This window comes from Gambusia affinis, linkage group LG20, assembly GCF_019740435.1.
Source record: "Gambusia affinis linkage group LG20, SWU_Gaff_1.0, whole genome shotgun sequence".
Lineage (NCBI taxonomy): Eukaryota > Metazoa > Chordata > Actinopteri > Cyprinodontiformes > Poeciliidae > Gambusia > Gambusia affinis.
This window is the reverse complement of record NC_057887.1, coordinates 1,262,869-1,280,971: the sequence shown is the minus strand read 5'-3', so window position 1 is coordinate 1,280,971 and position 18,103 is coordinate 1,262,869. Positions and strand designations below refer to the sequence as shown.

Genomic DNA, 18,103 nt, shown 5'->3' with positions numbered 1-18,103 from the left:
TGAAATTAACATTTTGTCTTTTCCAAAATGGCATTAAGTGTGTGCATGTGTATTTTACAATTTGAGTGATTTTCCAATGGAAGTGCTCTTCCTATGTATAACTTATGCAGCTGGAGGATCCAGCAATTCGCTGGCAGATGGCTTTGTACAGAGACCTGCCCTACCACTATGAGGACACGTCTGACCCAGAAAAGACTGTGAAAAGAGTCCTGGACATTGCTCATGTCCTCTTCCACCTAGACCAGGTTTTAATAATAGGAATACATGCTTCTGAACACTTCATAACCCTTCTGTATAACAATAAGTATTAGTGGTGGTTTGATACTGAGTACGCCTCTTTGTGTTTCAGGTAGAGCATCCTCAGCGCAGCAAGAAAGCTGTATGGCACAAATTGCTGTCCAAGCAAAGGAAGAGAGCCGTGGTTGCTTGTTTCAGGATGGCACCCCTCTATAACCTGCCAAGGTATGACGAGGGGAGAGAACAGAAGGCAGTCTGGAGAGAGAGAGAGAAAATGGGACAGGGGCTAAGGGAGAGTGCATAATCTGGGTAACTTGGAAATATGAATCTAATGCTAACAAAGAGCTAGACATGAGGAATCTAATTAAACTAAAATAACTAAAGTTATTTTAGTGAAATACAACTAAAGGGCTGAACAAGGGTAAAACAGAAAGAAAGCTGATCTGCACTGCAGACTAGAAAATGAATCTAACACGAATGAAACACTAAACATAACACACATAATAATACTAGAATATCCTAATGAAAGAACTGAAGCAAAGGAAAACAGAAATACTGGTAATCTAATCAAGGAATATAAACTAAGGAACACATAAATAAGAAAGAAACCCAAAACAACTCAAGATCCTGATGAACGCTTCTTGTTATTGCTTCTTTTTAGACAGAAATAGACGGACAAATGGATGGAATTTATTGTACACATGACACATATTTTAGAAACATTAACTAGTTCTCTGAATAAAAGTACTTTTTTTGTTTTTAAACTAGGCACAGAGCTGTGAACTTGTTCTTGCAAGGCTATGAGAAGTCCTGGATCGAGGCAGAAGAGCATTATTTTGAAGACAAACTCATCGAGGACCTTGCTGTAAGATATTGTGCATTCAAAGTTAAACAAATAGGAAAATTTTTATCCTAACAAAAAAAGTCAGACTTGAAAAAACTGTTTTGAATCATGAATTTAAACTTTACTCAGTAGTTTGTCCAATGTGTGTAAAATGGTCTGATTGCAGAAAGCAGGTGAAAGAGAGCCATCTGAAGAAGAGGAGGGCATAAAACACATCGATCCTCTCCATCAACTTATCCAGCTCTTCAGCAGAACAGCCCTCACTGAGAAATGGTGGGTTCAAAAGTCATATAGTCTTTTGAACTATATGACAAACATTATTAGATATTTTTGATTTTGTTTTAAACCAATCCAACTGTGCTGCTTGAAGAAAAAAATTAGGTTTTAGAATTCATTAAAAAAAAATTCTTTTGGTGGTTTAGTCTGACAAGGTTTTTCAAATAACTTTAGACCTCAGATTTTTTCTCCACTAGTGAAGCCATATCAGATTTTCTTGATAAAACTAATCTTCCATCCTTATCGGGGCCACATTGGGAAGGAAGAAACTCTAAAGGTAATAAACACTTCAGAACAGAACAGCCCCAGACCTGGATGGGTAGAACCTGAATTCTGTAAAATGTTAAAGATCCCTCTAAAAGTCCCTTTATTAAAAATGGATCTTCATTCAAAAATGACAGGTTTCTTACCAATGTCATTATGTGCAACTAATGTATCATTGATTTAAAAAAAAAAAAAAGATAAACCCCCACAAGTGTGGTTCTTATTGCCCAATTAACTTAGTCAATGTTGACAGCAAAATTGTTTCCAAGATTCTGACAAAGAGGACTTGAGAATTTTCTGGCCGTCTCAGTTAAATCTGAACAGACTGGCTTTGTTAAAAATAGAATATCTAACAAACATGAGAAAATTACTTAACATCATTCAGTATTCTACAGTAAAGAAGATACAAGGGCTTGTTATTGGACATATAGAAGGCCTTTGATTGTGTAGAGTGGCCTCATTTATTTGAGGTCTTGGAGAAATTTGGACTAGAAGAGGCCTTTATAAACTTAGTTAAACCTATATACCTTTCTCTTAAGGCCTGTGTGCTGATTAATGCCTCTAGCTCTTCAGAATTTTAATTGTAAAGATCTACTTGACATGAGACAAGAAGTGGACATGTAGTCCCTTTAATTTATTAGGAGAACTTAGAAGCATGAAGAAATCCCGTTTGAAGAGGGAAGATAATCCGATTCTGCAAAATACAGTGAAAAGTTGGCAAGATATGAACAATTATATTGGTAGGAAGGATTCTTTTACCTATAAGAAAAATAATCCTTTTCTTATCAATTATCAACAGTAAAGGTTTCCTCCTGGGGGTGAATTCATCAGTATTTGGAAACTGGCACAAAAATGGTATCAAAACAATAGCAGATCTATTTGATAATTGATGACCTTTGCCCAACTTCAAAATAAATTTGGCCTCTGATCCAAGGATTTAAATTACTACCTTCAAATTCGTCACTTTGTAACGTCTGGTATTAAGGTGTCGCAGGACCCCTGCACACTTCCAGGGCCAATAGCGAAATTCCTTATCAAGTTTCCCTTAACTAAAGGTTTTAGTTTGAGACTCTACAATGTTTTACAAGTAAATGTTCAGTAAGTGTTTTTCTTTTAAGCTAATCACACGTCAGTTTGTATTCTAGCCACACCAACTCTGGGTTGTTTTCATTCTGTTTTTGAAAATAAATTAAAAAGTGTTACTCAAAAAATTATTTAATGTTTATAGAGTCAGTGAAGCAACTTTCAACGTCTTACACACGGTTTTCTCCAAAAGAAACCCTGACCTGTTTGGCAAATAAAAACTGTTTACTGGTCTGTTTTCTCAGTGATATCATTCTGTTCTCTCTGCACGTGCGTGTGTGTGTGGGCATGTTTGTGCGTGTGTGTGTTATATGTTGCAGTAAGCTGGATGAAGATAACCTTTACATGGCGTATGCTGACATAATGGCTAAGGTATCTGACAGAAGCTGCAATCCTGAATCCACACTTGATTTTGGTTATTTTCTGAGAAATTTTAGATCGGTAATTTAACTTGGACTGTCACCTGTCTCTATATGACTCCCTTCTCCCAGAGTTGTCACGATGAAGAGGATGAAGAAGGAGAAGTTAAAAGCTTTGAAGTAGGTGATCACTCACTAATTGTGCCCTTCGCTGTCCTTCGGTAATTCAGGAACATTTGAATATCCTAGCTCTCACCAGAAAACTGTCCTGCTTGATTGAAATAGGAGAAGGAGATGGAGAAGCAAAAGCTGCTGTATCAGCAGGCCCGACTGCACGACCGCGGAGCTGCGGAGATGGTCCTTCAAACCATCAGCGCCAGCAAAGGTGAGCTTCACATAGAAGGTCCCCAAATAAACATGAGTGAGAATAACCATGAGAGACAAGCTGCCCTTTCCAGACTACCAATGATTAAAACACTCATCATATGAAACTCTCTGAATACTGAAAAGAATCACATGGCTTTCACTCTACTCATTTACTATAGTTTAGTAATTCCTGATGGAAAATAAGTGTATGCAAACTAATGGCCATGTTTTGTATGGGATCTAGGTGTCATGGGCCCTATGGTTGCATCCACTCTGAAGCTGGGTATAGCCATTCTCAACGGAGGAAACTCAACTGTACAGCAGGTAACTACTAATGTGTAGTTTCCCACCTATGCAAACATACATTCCGTTTGATCATAGTTATCAATCGATACAGTATGCTCTATTAATTATTTAAAGTAGCTTAAAAAGTTTCTATCTGAGGAAACCCACCAGATTGAATTGAATCATTGACTTGCAGCATTCACTCCTCCTGGACCAGCATGTAGTGACAATCACTTGCTTTGCATGACTGAATTTACAGCAATACCATCCATGCATGTGGAGACATTAGGCAGGAAAAACTCCCCTTTAACAAGAAAAACCCCCCAGCAGAATCAGAACCTGGCTCGGTACAAGCGGTCATCTGCCACGACCAACTGGAGGTTTAAGAAGACAGAGATGAAATATATACAAAATGACTCCTGGTATTTGTGGGGGTTGAAGTCCCCAACTGCCTTCAAATAGCTGAAACACTTGACAAGAATCTTAAGGCGCCATCTAAAACACTTATACCTGCCATTTTATTAGTTCAAACACCATAAACATCCTGGAAACGGTCTCTTCACAACCATGGAAGCTAACATCCATGGTCTTCCTTATCTCCTCTTTTGGTGATGCAGAAAATAAGCACCAAGGAGAATGAAATGTTTATCTAGATTGTCTGCTTTGCAAATGTCAACTAAGTAGTGTTGCATCAGGTATCTGCAAATAATTTGGAGTTCGGTTTCAAAGAATCTGTTAATAGCTGATTCTGAAAATATTGAACAGCAAATAGGTGACAATCCACTGTAAACAAGTAGGAAAGATAAACATGTTATCTAGCCTTATCTGTCCTTTACCTACAATCAGATTCTCTATAACATGACAGATACAGCACTGAAATGTTCCCACTTGTTTCCTTCCTGTTACTAAATATTATCTGACTTATTATGAAGAGTCATTTTTTCCAACCCTCTCCAGGATTAGGGAGCTGAGTTTAGGGTATCAACTTTTTTTTAGCAAGTATCGTCTCACTAAACAAAAACTCTGTACTGTCAGGAAAGTGCTTGTTTTCCATAGGGGCTAGGTTAGCACTTTTTTTTCAGCAAGTATCGCCTCACTAAACAAAAACTCTGTACTGTCAGGAAAGTGCTTGTTTTGCATAGGGGCTAGGTTAGCACCAGTTAGGAGACTTACATTGCTATGAGCTTGTCTTGCTAACAGTAATCTGGTCAGTGTGTACAGAAATGGGTAAATCCCACTGATGCTGCATGAAAGTACAATATGGTTTAGCTTGAGATGATTGTGAGATCCAGGTCCGGACTCAAGAAGAGGGTTGTCTGTTCATTTTTTTAGTACAGTCAATAAAAAAGTATTCATCTTTTGCTCTTTGTCCATTTGAGATCTAAATTACCGTTAACTGGATATGTAATTTGGGAATAGTAAAACTTTTATTCATTTTAAAATTGTCAGAGCACTGCCAAAAGAAACCCAACATCACCAGTCAGCTTGAATCAATTTTCAGTCTCCTCCTTTTTCTGGGTTCAGGAAATAATTTGGCCACTGCCACTGCAGATAGTTAATAACTAGTTAATTAAGAGTTAATTAACTACAGTGCTTGTAAGCTCATGCTTATAAGAACCAACTATAGGAGAGACATATATTCAAACTGCTGTCTTATCTGCTTCTATTCATGTCTGTACAACACAAACAAAAACTTGGAATGTGTAAAATTTATATTCAAATCAATGATATAAATTGATTATACTGCATCTGACAAGGGCCAGTAAGAGAGGGTCTGTTTCACATTTTTGTGTCTGTGTCCATCATCTGTATGTTTTAGTTATAAGATTTTCTGAGATCTAACAGAGCTTTTCTTTGACAGAAAATGTTGGATTATTTAAAGGAAAAGAAGGATGTGGGCTTCTTCCAAAGTCTGGCTGGTCTAATGCAGTCCTGCAGGCAAGTGTGCAACTTCTTTCTCATTGAAAACTTGATAATCTATTATGTTTTTATGGCAACACTGCTCTGGTAATAGTCCCAAATAGTTTGAATACATGTTTTTTCGGCTGGGAATGGGGTTGACCTTTACTAGAGTCAAATATTTTGGCAGTTTAAGTGAAAAAAGTTAATTAGTTTAGGTGCACATCAGTGACTTGGGTCACATTGGGGTTTTTCAGTTTTGAAGTGATCAATCAGTCTTTCCCCAGTAATTTTCCAAAACCATCTGACATGACTGGTCTGGTCTAGTCCAAACCTAAAAAGGATGTAATTTCTCTCACAGAAATATCCCTCTCTGATTTAAAAAAGGCTTAAAGTCTCTATGTACTTAAGTTAGTAAGTTCTATCACATAAGGGGGGTTTTCTGGGCAGATATGTCTATCAAGTCATTTTGAACTTTACAAGAGTTTTTCTTTTATAATTATTTACTAAAACATGGTGTAATAGCTCTGGAAGCACTTGAATAAAATTCTTTATTAATCCCATATTTCTCTAGCTACATGTCTATAATCCAATGATTCCTCTGATTCTATTGTTATGAGAGCTGAACAATCTGATACTGTTAGCATAGTTCCCATAGTGGGCAGCTTTTGGTTGCCTCCCCTGCTTTTGGTCAATAAAACAGAAAAAAAACAATGTTGACACAGAGGGTCAGTCACTTTTTTTACACAGGGTCGTGTAGGTTTGGATTTTTTCCCTTAATATTTAAAACCTTCATTTAAAAATTGTATTTTGTGTTTTCTGATTAATTTAAATTGGTTTGATGTATTAAAACACTGAAGTGAGTCAAAGATGCAAAAAAAAAAAGGAAATCAAAAAGGGTGCAGACATTTTTTCACTCCAGTGTTTGTCCTTTACACATGAGCAACATGTTTCAGTCCCCGTGTCAAGACACTCCTGAACCAGAGACAACAATAGAAGCATCTTATCTGGGCGAAGGAGAAATAAAAATCAACTGCTCAGAAGAAAAAAAGGCCTTTTCTTAGCCGTTGAACTTTCTTTGTTCAGAGTTTACAAGCAGTTTCACTGCTGTCGTTTTTACTGGTGTTTGTCTTGACTGGAAAATGAATGTAAAGAAGTTTCTGTTGTTCGAAAGCTCTGTGGTATATCAGCACTGGAAGGCTCACAGGTCTGTTCCGTTCTTTTAGTGTTCTGGATCTGAATGCATTTGAGAGGCAGAACAAAGCAGAGGGGCTGGGCATGGTGACAGAGGAGGGATCAGGTAAGCACTCCTGTGTTTATACAACAATGACTGTTTGGGGTTATAAACCAACAAAAGTCACCTTTACAGACTTTTCTTATTTTAGCCCCATCTGGGAATAAATTGAATGATTATTGAATTCTGATATGAAACGTCCTGTCCATTCCAGGGACAGACAGGAAAATGTCCATTTCTTGTTTCCACCACCTTGATGCAGTGATGCAGATGAACATACTCATTATCACTTTCCTATGCAGTTCATAAAATTTATTTCCCTTGTCAAACCACCTTATTTTTCAATTTGATAAGTGTGATGAATTTATCACATCATTATTCTTTTAAGCCTTCTGCTGCTTTTGGACGAATGAATGAATATGTTAATATCTTTATCATGTAGAATTGTCTGGATAAACCTTAAGAATTGCTTATTGTTTCAAGGAAATTGTCAAATTTAAATATCAAAATTCTAATCATTTTAAGCACATGGATCACTTCATGGATGTTGTACTAAGAATTTGTGACACTGCTTTATGAAGCACAGCGACATCTTTCCCCCTTACATGAACAAGCAACAAGAATCTATTTTAATATTTTCCTGTTTTAGTCACATTATAAAAGTGAAGCAACTATAGTTTTATGTTTTCTATTCTAACAGCATGAACACGATTAATTGTTCATATATTCATTTTGTCATTGTGCTCATCAGATTATTTTGAATTAAAATGAATCATTTCAGTAAAGAATCTACAGCAGAAACATTCAGAACAGTTCTTTCACTTTTGTTTGTAAGAATCAATCTGAATTCCTAACATACATTTATGTTTTATGCATTCAGCTGTAAGTTTTCCATTAATTTCTCAGTGTCTTAAGATTCTTTCTACATCAGGATGGAACTTGCCTTTACATAGAGTGTTACTGACTGACATTTCCACAGAATGTCAAACTCTGTCTGCATCAGTGCTTTGCCGATCCCAAATCATTTTCTGACGTTTTAATTCCTCTTTTAATGTTCCTGTTCCACCTTTCATCTGCTGTCAGGCTGCAGGTTGTTTAACTTAAACAGCAAGCAAAGATTGGAAATGACTTTAAAGTGAATTAGAGCACATAGTAATTATTGTGTGGCAGTTCAATTGATCTTTATTTAATTTTTTTTGTTTGTTTTTGTTTTTGGAGAAGGGTTTTATTACTTTAATTTTATAAGTCCAGATAATTTATAGTTTTTGCAATACTTCCGTTTTTAAGGAAGTGGATTTGTATTACAAGGTTTTGACCAGGAAGTTTCCGACCTGCAGTGAATACTTTAAAGCACCTTGAGAGTCAGCTGTCCTGTTCAAGCTGGGCAGAGTGGGGCCGACACAACATCTTCTGCAACATCTCTAATGGTTATTTGAATGATGGTTAGGTACTGAGGCTTAGGTTGCAGTGACCTTCAAACACAGAACATTTTGGCCACATTAGGACAGATGAGGTATATAGCAAAAAGGTAAAGCAGTGTGAAAAACGCAATATAAAAAATAGTTTCAATTCAAGTTTTTTTATATTAAATTTTCTGGATATTTTTTATAATTTTTTATTTTGCAGCTGGTGTTTCAGATGGGATGATGATTGTTTTGGACCATTTCCCTCTTTGGCCAGTAAACAATCAGACTTTTATGTAACTAACCATGTAATGCAAATGCAGCACTGACTGTTTCTATGACGACTTGCGAGACCAGAGTTTTAACATGACAGAAATCTTACTGCCAACTGTTTGATGTGTTTCCATCCAGAACAGCCTGGATTCCTTCTTTACTAAAATCATCAAGGACTCAGCAGCTGCTGTCACAATGACTCTTATTGGCCTAAACAGAGTTAGGTCTGACAGTGTTTATTCCCCTGGCAGATTTAGATTTGGGATTATTTCCATTTTACTAAGAAGCTTTCTTTTTAATATTTGCTAACAAACTTTTTACATCTCAACCAACCATCTTGTGTAATGAGGTCAAAGTCTTTTTGGTTGGAAGGCATTGTTGCTCTCACCCTCATTTTTAGCTCCTATGAGGTTTTTTATATTACTAGCAGTCAGATGAAACATGTCGGTCAGTCTGTCTGACCGACAGTGCTGCCAGCGGCAGGAATGATGCCGACACCATGTTGGCCTTTTTAAAAACACTTCTTCTAGACATTTTGTAATCAAGTCCTGTCACATGTATTGATATATATGTGTGTGTTGTAAACATTGTTGTTGAGTGTTTTTTTTTTACAAGTTTAATAAAATTATTAGAAGTAGGAGAATTAATAGTAAAACATTTATTCAGTTTTAGAATAAAATAAAAGTAGATTTTTCAGAATTTTTCATCTGTAGGAGAAAATCACAAAGTTTTCTTCTCATCTATCTTGCTGCCTTTATGCAATATTCTGCCATAAGACAATCCTTGATGTTTATAACATTTTTAAAGGTGGATTTTGCACTGTTTAAAGAATTTTTGAAATGTCCTTGCAGATTTATCTTTTTAGACAAAGAACCCGCGGTTTATTGGAACTAACTTTGCTTTTAACATTGCTGCCCCATTACACAGTAAGAGCAGACAGATATCCACTGTTGCTGTTTATAAATTCATCTCACAAAAGATTTCAAATGAATAATCTACCATTAACTAAGGGTGTAATCAAGGATGCTTTCCAAGAGATCCTAAATAAAACAGGAACCATGTTTTTTTTATTTGAACTCTCATGCTTTGCACATTTTTAATTGACCAAACAAAAACACGCAGTTTTTCAAAGTTCTTTTCCCTATATGTAATCTTTGTTTCTTTATTTGTGTCTTACTTTCTTTCTCTCTCTTTTTTCCCTCTGTTGTCCTTTTCTCATTTTTGTTTACTGCACTTTCCTCCCTACCTCAGTCATCACTCATGAGCGTGGTAATTATGCCTTCTGCCATTTTCTTGTGTGTTGGTTGGTCTTTCTCTCTCCTTCACCCTGGCTGGTTTGGTTGTGTCAGTTCTGTCCAGGTCCTGAGTGCAGACATCTGTGTTTCCAGTTACTTTTTGCCTGACTGTCACCATCCCAATCCCTCTGTTGTTAGTTCCTCACAGTTTACTCCTGGGCTGGTTTTACTCTTGCTTTCTTTTAAGACGGCAAATAAACACCAAATATTTCAATAAAATTTTAAAATCTGAACATGGAACAAGTGGTGGAAGCGTTGGCATCTCGCCATAGCCCCCTCAGGATCTGCACAGTATCTGGCACATTTTGAAAACAACTAATACGAGTACTGAACCTGTCCCACCACATTCACCACCTCCTTCCTCTCAGTCCTCCAGTCAACCTTGAATCAGTTGGTTGTTTTGTCTTAGTAAGGAAGATGGTTATTGTGCTGTTGTTTGTTGTGAAGTGAACAGTCCCTTTTGTGTTCTCAGCCTCTCAGTCATTTTCTGACTCATTCACTTGGGCTGCAATGAAACACATCTGAGCAAGTTTAAACGTCCATCACAGATTGGTTAAAGCTGCAGTTTACCGTGCCACCATTATTCACATCCTGATGTTCTTCAGCTACACGAGTGTTTGAGGGATGTTTCTCTTTTGCTGAATGTTAAAAACATTTTTTATCAAGAGATCTCTCACAGTAACAATATACCCTTAGTGCTAGATAGCATAAATAAGAGCAAACAAACATTTTTCAAAAACGGTGTAAAACTAATTTCTGTTTTTTTATAGGGTTTTAAAAATAATTTAGATTTGCAAACAGTAACAGTTGCAAGCAATGCAGTAAAACGTATTTGCCCCTGTACAGATTGCTTGTTTTGTTGCACTTAGATATTTCAGACCTGCTCACTGCCAGACCTGTACAATGCAGAAATCACCTCAACAGAATCTGTCAAGAAACATGAGTTGGACTAAAAAATGTAAAAAGGAAAACATGGTGTCTCTGTCAGAAACAGACTCATTGATATTATATTAGGCTGGAAAGAAGAACAACCCCATTTCCAAAGCTTTGGGATGATTTGGCCAGCCACTAAAGCGTCTCCTAGAGTACAACAGCGGCCTTTTCATGAGGTAACAAAGAACAAAACGTCTAAAGCTCTGCAGGCCTCAGGTGACACCAGCGTTGATGATTGAGATGTGGCAAATATGGCCTCCATCAGAGAGTGATGGGGAGCTGCTTTGGTAAATTCATCCAAAAATGTGAAAGAGAATGTCTACTAATCCGTTCTTGACCTTCTTCTAAAGTACACTTTGGTTATGCAGCAGAAGGATGAAACAAAGCAGATCATCAAGTTCACCTTTGACGGGCTCAAATAAATAAAGTTCATGTTTTGGAGTGTCATACTCAAATCTGGGTCTTAAATTTAGCCTAGATATTTCAGCTTCTGGAGTCGCATTTTCTTTAGAATATTTTAGAAATGCTTACGACAAAATCTGTGAATAAGCAAGTTTTTCGCAAATTGTAGTTACAGAAACCTGTTTGCAGTTGTTAGATTAGGGAGCAATTGTTTTTTCCTCAAGTCAAGGTCGCTTTGGATAGATTTTTTCTTTTGATGAATGAAATCATTATTTAAAAACTGGAATTTATCTCAAACATTAAAGATACAAAAAAGGCAGAAGTGCACTATATCGCCATACCTATTTGCTCACCTGTCTTGACTCACATATGAGCTTAAGTCACGTCCCTTTCGTAATCCAGAGGGTTCAATATGACGTTGGTCCAACTTTACAGCCAGAACTCTTCTGTCAAGGCTGAAACCAGAAGAGTCTTCAGCCTTGAATTAGGAGTGTGTTTTAGGGGATTATTGACCATTCTTCCAGAAGCGCATTTGTAAGGTCGGATACTGATGTTGGATGAGAAGGTCTGACTCAGTCTCCACTCTAATTCATCCTAAAGGTGGTCTATCAGGTTGAGGTCAACCCAATAGACCTCAACCTGACAGAGGTCAGGACTCTGTGCAGTCCAGTCAGGTTCATCCACACTAGACTCTCCATCCATGTCTTTATGGGCCTTACTTTGTGCTCAGATACACAGTCATGTTGGAAGAGAAAGGGGTCAGCTCCAAACTGTTCCCACAAAGTTGGGATCATGGAAATGGGCAAAATGTCTTGGTATGTTGAAGCATTCAGAGTTCCTTTCACTGGAACTAAGGAGCCAAGCCCAGTGGCTGAAAAATAAGCCCACACCATAATCTTCCCTCCACCAAACTTTACACTTGGCACAATGCAGTCAGATAAGTACCATTGTCTTGGCAACCTACAAACCCAGACTTGATCTCCATATGGCAACCTGATGGAGACGCCTCCACTCCTCTAGAGTCCAGCAGCGATGTTCTTTGCACCGCTTCATTCGACACTTTGTATTGCTCCATCAGTTTATGTTCCCCACCACTTCGTGGCTGAGTTGCTGTCAGTCCCAAACACTTCCATTTTCTTAGAATATGAGTATCACAATTGACTGTGGAACATTTAGGAGCGAGGAAATTTCACCACTGGATTTATTGCACAGGTGACATCCTGTCAGTTCCACACTGGAATTCATTGAGCTCCTGAGAGCGAGCCATTCTTTCACAAATGTTTGTAAGAACAGCTTGCATGCCGAGATGCTTCAGTTTATACACTTTTGGCCCTGGAAGCGATTGGAACACCTGACTGTGATCATTTGGATGGGTGAGCAAATACTTTTGGGAATGTAGTGTATGTAAGTAAATGCTTTGCCTTATTACAGTAGATGGATGAGTTGATGTCCACTCAAAGGCTTTTTAGAGAGTAGATTTTGCTGCTGGTGAGATTTGCAGCTTTGTGCTCCACAGGAACCTGCATGTCTTCTAACCATTGCTGTTAATAGGCTGACAAAATGAGCCCTTCCAGACTGAAAAGGGTTAGAACAGCCCAATATGGTGTACACAATAAAATGTGTTTTATCTAATATAGGGGCTGTAAAATGTTTACATTTTATTTTATCAACTCTAAACCAAAGTCAGTAGTTGCAGCCCTTCTCATCTATCATCTGCCACCTTTCATCCACTTTAAGAAGTCAAATGTTTCTTCCTCCCCATCTCTAATGGGGACCTCAGAGCGGCTGATTGTGGCCACACTGTTTCCAAGAGGAGACTGGACTCTGGCTTTTCTACTTTGTTGTTTTTGATGGCAAAGCTGTTTGCTGTAGTCTGTATTTGCTGTTTGTTTGTGAAATGATTCATTTGAAAGTTTTTCTGCAAAAAAATAACCTATTCTGACCACATGCATTTCTTTTCCATTTCTTTTCAAGCTTTGCTCAAGATTTTTCCTGATTGGTTAATGATTAATGTAATGTGTTATGTATGTTTAGATTGCTTAAGTTATTGTTTAAAGAAAAATATTGTTTTTAGTTGTTGGTGTATGAAACACTTTTAAACAGATACTTTTAAAGCACCTGTGAAATGAGACCTTTTTTAAAGAATAACAATTTTACTCTGAACAATGCAAACTCTCCATCTGGTTTAATATTGTTTGGAATAAGACCAGAAGTACAAAATATTCTCACTAAGTGCTTCAGGCCAATTTAAAAAATAACACACAAATTGAAACGACTTAAATCTTCTTTAGATCTATATAATTTACCCAGATTGAATACCAGTCAATTCAAAGTAAATGTCTGTAATAATCTGACTATGAAGAGGCTTAAATTTGACCAGCTGCACCTCCCAGTCTGTCCAGGATGCTCCGCCCCCCTATTAATAATATATATATAACAGTTGGAATATGGACATTCATAAGGTCCTGCCTCTACATCCCCACATTCAACCATAATTGGTCAATGCAGGGTACTTGTCACCATAATTGGTCAATGCCAGGCTACTTGCAGCAAGTAGCCTGGCATCCTCACAACTCATCACATTGTGTTGATCTCTGGTCCATGTCTCCCTGGTGATCATCCAGGGACAAGAATGTGATGGTGAGAAATTTTTCATAATCTTATAGGGATCATGATGCAGTGTGACCTCAATTCTGTATTGCCATTTTCCCCGTTTACAAAACCAGTATAGGTATAAGTCAGAGACCGCACATTCTCCAGTAAAGACCCCATTTTGTCTGTAAACCGCCATTATATATGAGATGAATGAACCTATAGAAGCAGCTGCTGCAGTAATATCTGCTTCGCCCTTTGTGTGACCTCATCACTCTCATATTGTTCTGCTGAATATTGTAGTCCATACAGTGTTTCACCTAACTGAGCTTTGTAGGTTCTGTTCAGACAAAAGTTTTGTCTGGAACTATGGACTCTTGACTGAAGGTGCATTCACATCAGTCCTATTTGGTCCTCTTTCGTCCAACACCAGTCTGTCTGCCCAGAAGGTCCAGTTTGTTTGGGAGGTGTGAATGTATTCAAACTCTGATGTGGACCAAAGAACTGAACTCTGTTTCGCCTACAAACCTAGGACTCAGTTCAGTTGAAATAAACTTGAGTCCAGTTGGAATGCATGTGTGAATGCTAAGCAGACCGGAGACCACCCCAAAGCAGGAAGTGGACTACAGTGCAGGGCATTCTGGGTAAATACAACCTTAACAAATCTGCTTGTCTAGTGCCAGAAGGAGAAATGTGAGTAAACATTTCTTTATGTTGTTCATCTGAAACAGCTACCCATGTTTTCCAGTAGGCTCATATTTGATTAATAACACTTTTTTTCCAGTCTTAAGTATTTCAAGGTGTAATCTATAGCCTCCATCCACAGACCAAATCAACCCCCCCCCCCTTCCAGTCCCAACATACAGCATGTGACATCCTGGTAGGACTGCTCTATGCATAACCAAGTGGAATCTGATCGTTTGCCAGAGAACACTTTCAGTCCTTTTTGCAGACTGAATCTCTCCTCTAGGCCAGTTCTCTTTCTGGTCACTTTGTATGAATGTGTTCTGTTAATGTTTCTGTTCATGTTTTGTTTTATCACATGGTCTCTGGTCTTTCACCCTTTCTTTGCCCATTTCATGGTTTAGAGCAGTATTTTTACACAGTCAGAGTAGCCAGCGTCATTTTCCTCAGTGGTTTACAGAATCTACAAGCAGTGAACTTCAAACTTTTCCAACCAAATGATAAAACCAGTCAAAGTCCCATTCTGACTGTAAAATGCTGCACTATGTAGACTACACTTGAATTTTGTGCCAAGTGCTTGGCTGCCCACCTTTAATCCAACAGTGTGTCTGTGTGTTTGTGTTAGATAAGGATGGTGTATCATTGACACTGTAGTAAAGAAAGCACTGGTGATATCCTTACATTAGCATCTCTCTTTTAACATATCCTCACTCTCCATCTTCCTGTCTGTCCTGTTGTTTCTCACATGTTGTCTGCTCCTGTTGTCCTTTCTCTGATTTCTGTGTGTGTCTGTGTATATGAATGTGTGTGTGCTTTTATGTTTGCTCATGCTTGTGTTGTTGAAATATTTGTGCATACACCTGTCTGTGATTGTGCTTATGTGTGCCTGCCTGTGTGCGTGTGTGTGTTTGTTTCTTCTCTTTGGCCAGGTGAGAAGGTCATGCAGGATGATGAGTTCACCTGTGACCTTTTCCGCTTCCTGCAGCTGCTTTGCGAAGGACACAACTCGGGTACTAAGCTCTCTCTTATTGGTTATTAATTTATAGGGAAACATGAAGCAGTCTGTGAATTAAGGTCCATGGCTCTGACTTATGATACAAATGATCCAAAGTGGTTCTGTTCTGTTAAAATTAGGGGTTTTTTCTAGCTTAGAAGGCAAGAAAATAAATCTGATCTATCAGTCAATTGATTCTTATATAGAAAGTATTCACCCTCTTGGATGTTTCACTCCTTTTTTTTGTTGCTTTTATAAGTTAATCATGATCACTTGGCTTTTTTTGGACAATTTGCAAAAAAAAAGAAAAAAAAACTTAAAGTGAAATCTATGTTTCTACAAAACAATGACAATTAAATAAAAATAATTAAATAAATAAAATGAATACATAACTATTCACCCCCTTGAAGTCAGTATTTGGTATTTTCACCTCCGGCTCCGTTCGCAGGGAGTGTGTGTGTTTTGGTCTCAGTCAGGCTGCTCAACTGAATGTTGCAGTTTTCCTCCATTATTCCTGCTAAACTGTTCCAGCTCTCTCAAGTGGTCTGGTCTTTGACTGGGCCACATCTGAACATCCACCGTGGTGTCTTCAGACCATCCAAGTGCACCTTGAGCTGGACACATCCGGTTGGAGAATAAATGGTCTCTGAAGCCAGTGATTTGTAAAAGCAATAACACTTAAAACATCTAAGGGGGTGAAAATCTTTAATAGACTCTGCATGAAGCATCTGAAACATCTTGTTCTGCTTTTTCTCTTTCAACTTTATATATTCTTGTTTTTGCTTCATCTTGTTTCAGATTTCCAGAACTACTTGAGGACTCAAACTGGGAACAATACAACCGTCAACATCATCATCTCTACTGTTGACTACTTACTCAGAGTTCAGGTTAGTGTTTTCTCTTCACAGCTGCAATGTGACAAAAATCCAATTTTACTCTGAGGCAGATTTTCTCATAGAAGCTTGGGGAAAAAAAACCCTGTTGGTCATATGGACACTGTGACATCCTCCATATTTTGCAATCTTAAGTATCCAGTTTCATATAAAGCAGTTAATTTGAGTGAAAAAAATCTTTTGGAGCAAGTTGATCAGTTAGTAACAGAATGACAAGTATAAATAATTTTTTTGCTGAAGACTCCAAAAATAAGCTCCTGAATAATGCAGACATGGCAAAGAAGGAATTATCCTAATCTGTAATTCGCATTTGGTTGTTTGTTTATTCAGTAAAATTCCAAGCTTGTATTTTACTGAAAAAACTTTAATTTCCCATTCTTCTTCCTCAGGAGTCTATCAGTGATTTTTACTGGTATTATTCTGGGAAGGATGTTATAGACGAGCAGGGCCAGAGGAATTTCTCCAAGGCAATCAATGTGGCCAAACAGGTGTTCAACACGCTTACAGAGTATATCCAGGTAAGAGAATTCAGCAGATAGAAAGAAAGAGCTTCATTTCTAATAAAATCTCTTTATTTTAAAAATAGCTACTAACAAGTTCCATGAGGCAGATAACCAGTCTTCCCTTCATCAGATCCAAAAATGAACTTCTCCTGTATGTTGCGGTACATGTACTCCTAATGAAAAGCTTCTTATCTTCCCCTCACGTCACGCAGTGTCATTTATTGTTTGAAAAAATTGTTTTGCATCATTGTTTGTGCAGGGTGACACACCGCCCTGTACAGTGAAACTGACTGGGTTTGTTTTTGTAGGGGCCGTGCACAGGCAACCAGCAGAGCTTGGCACACAGTCGCTTGTGGGATGCTGTGGTTGGCTTCCTGCATGTCTTTGCTCACATGCAGATGAAATTATCTCAGGTTAGTGGAAAATAACTTGGGTAGAAACTGACAGGTCTCACAAAGTCACCCATTTCATGTTTTGGTTAGTTATTAGTTAACTGAGTAGATTGAAAGTCTGCATTTCTTTGCTGTGAATGTGTGAGATTAAGCATTTAAATAACAATTTGTACCTTTTTAAATTAGCCTAAGCGGGTAAATACTGGGTTGCAGACTGATCAAACATGGTTCCTTCTCTTTCCTCTCAGGACTCCAGTCAGATTGAGTTACTGAAAGAGCTGATGGATCTGCAGAAAGACATGGTGGTTATGTTGCTATCTATGCTAGAAGGTATATTTATGTTCATAGCAAATGTATGACTTATTGTAGATTGATCTGTTATTTAAGTTTATTTGTATAGCACGGTTCAGCAGCAAGACAGGTCAAAGTAAAAACACAATGTCAGTTAATGCTTCATGTATGATGTTTCAAAAGCTAAACAGGTGGGTTTTTAGTCTAGATCTATGTTATAGATAGAAACTGCAGATGCATACATTAGTTGTGTTGAGGTAAGCTGTGTCTACTAATGGTTGTTAAGTCCTGTCTAAAAATATTCACTGTCACCCCCACAGGTAATGTAGTAAATGGGACAATTGGCAAACAAATGGTTGATATGTTGGTGGAATCGTCCAACAACGTGGAGATGATCCTCAAGTTCTTTGACATGTTCCTGAAACTGAAAGACCTGACCTCCTCTGATGGTTTCAAGGAGTACGACCCCGATGGAAAAGGCAAAAAGCTCTGAATACTTTTTGTGTTGAACAAGTTATTAATGAGCCCAGATGAAAAATGTGCTGGATTGACATTTTTTGCATATAGAGTATTTTGCATGGTGGAAATAGTTTGTGATTAA

General features: G+C 37.8%; 1 protein-coding gene across 3 annotated transcripts in view; it reads left to right on the top strand.

Moving 5' to 3' along the window:
* Positions 1-18,103, top strand: part of ryr2a (ryanodine receptor 2a (cardiac)) — a 132,553-nt gene that overhangs the window by 94,840 nt on the left and 19,610 nt on the right. For 2 of the 3 annotated variants that reach the window (XM_044102020.1, XM_044102022.1), the window contains 17 exons: positions 111-245; positions 350-462; positions 1,006-1,102; positions 1,248-1,354; positions 3,025-3,076; positions 3,196-3,243; positions 3,349-3,448; positions 3,674-3,753; positions 5,576-5,652; positions 6,840-6,913; positions 9,775-9,792; positions 15,359-15,439; positions 16,222-16,310; positions 16,706-16,834; positions 17,128-17,232; positions 17,460-17,541; positions 17,823-17,981. In XM_044102020.1, coding sequence (XP_043957955.1) covers positions 111-245; positions 350-462; positions 1,006-1,102; positions 1,248-1,354; positions 3,025-3,076; positions 3,196-3,243; positions 3,349-3,448; positions 3,674-3,753; positions 5,576-5,652; positions 6,840-6,913; positions 9,775-9,792; positions 15,359-15,439; positions 16,222-16,310; positions 16,706-16,834; positions 17,128-17,232; positions 17,460-17,541; positions 17,823-17,981 — 1,546 coding nt within the window. The remainder of the gene's footprint in view (positions 1-110; positions 246-349; positions 463-1,005; positions 1,103-1,247; positions 1,355-3,024; positions 3,077-3,195; positions 3,244-3,348; positions 3,449-3,673; positions 3,754-5,575; positions 5,653-6,839; positions 6,914-9,774; positions 9,793-15,358; positions 15,440-16,221; positions 16,311-16,705; positions 16,835-17,127; positions 17,233-17,459; positions 17,542-17,822; positions 17,982-18,103) is intronic. The other variant, XM_044102021.1, reaches the window with a different exon arrangement.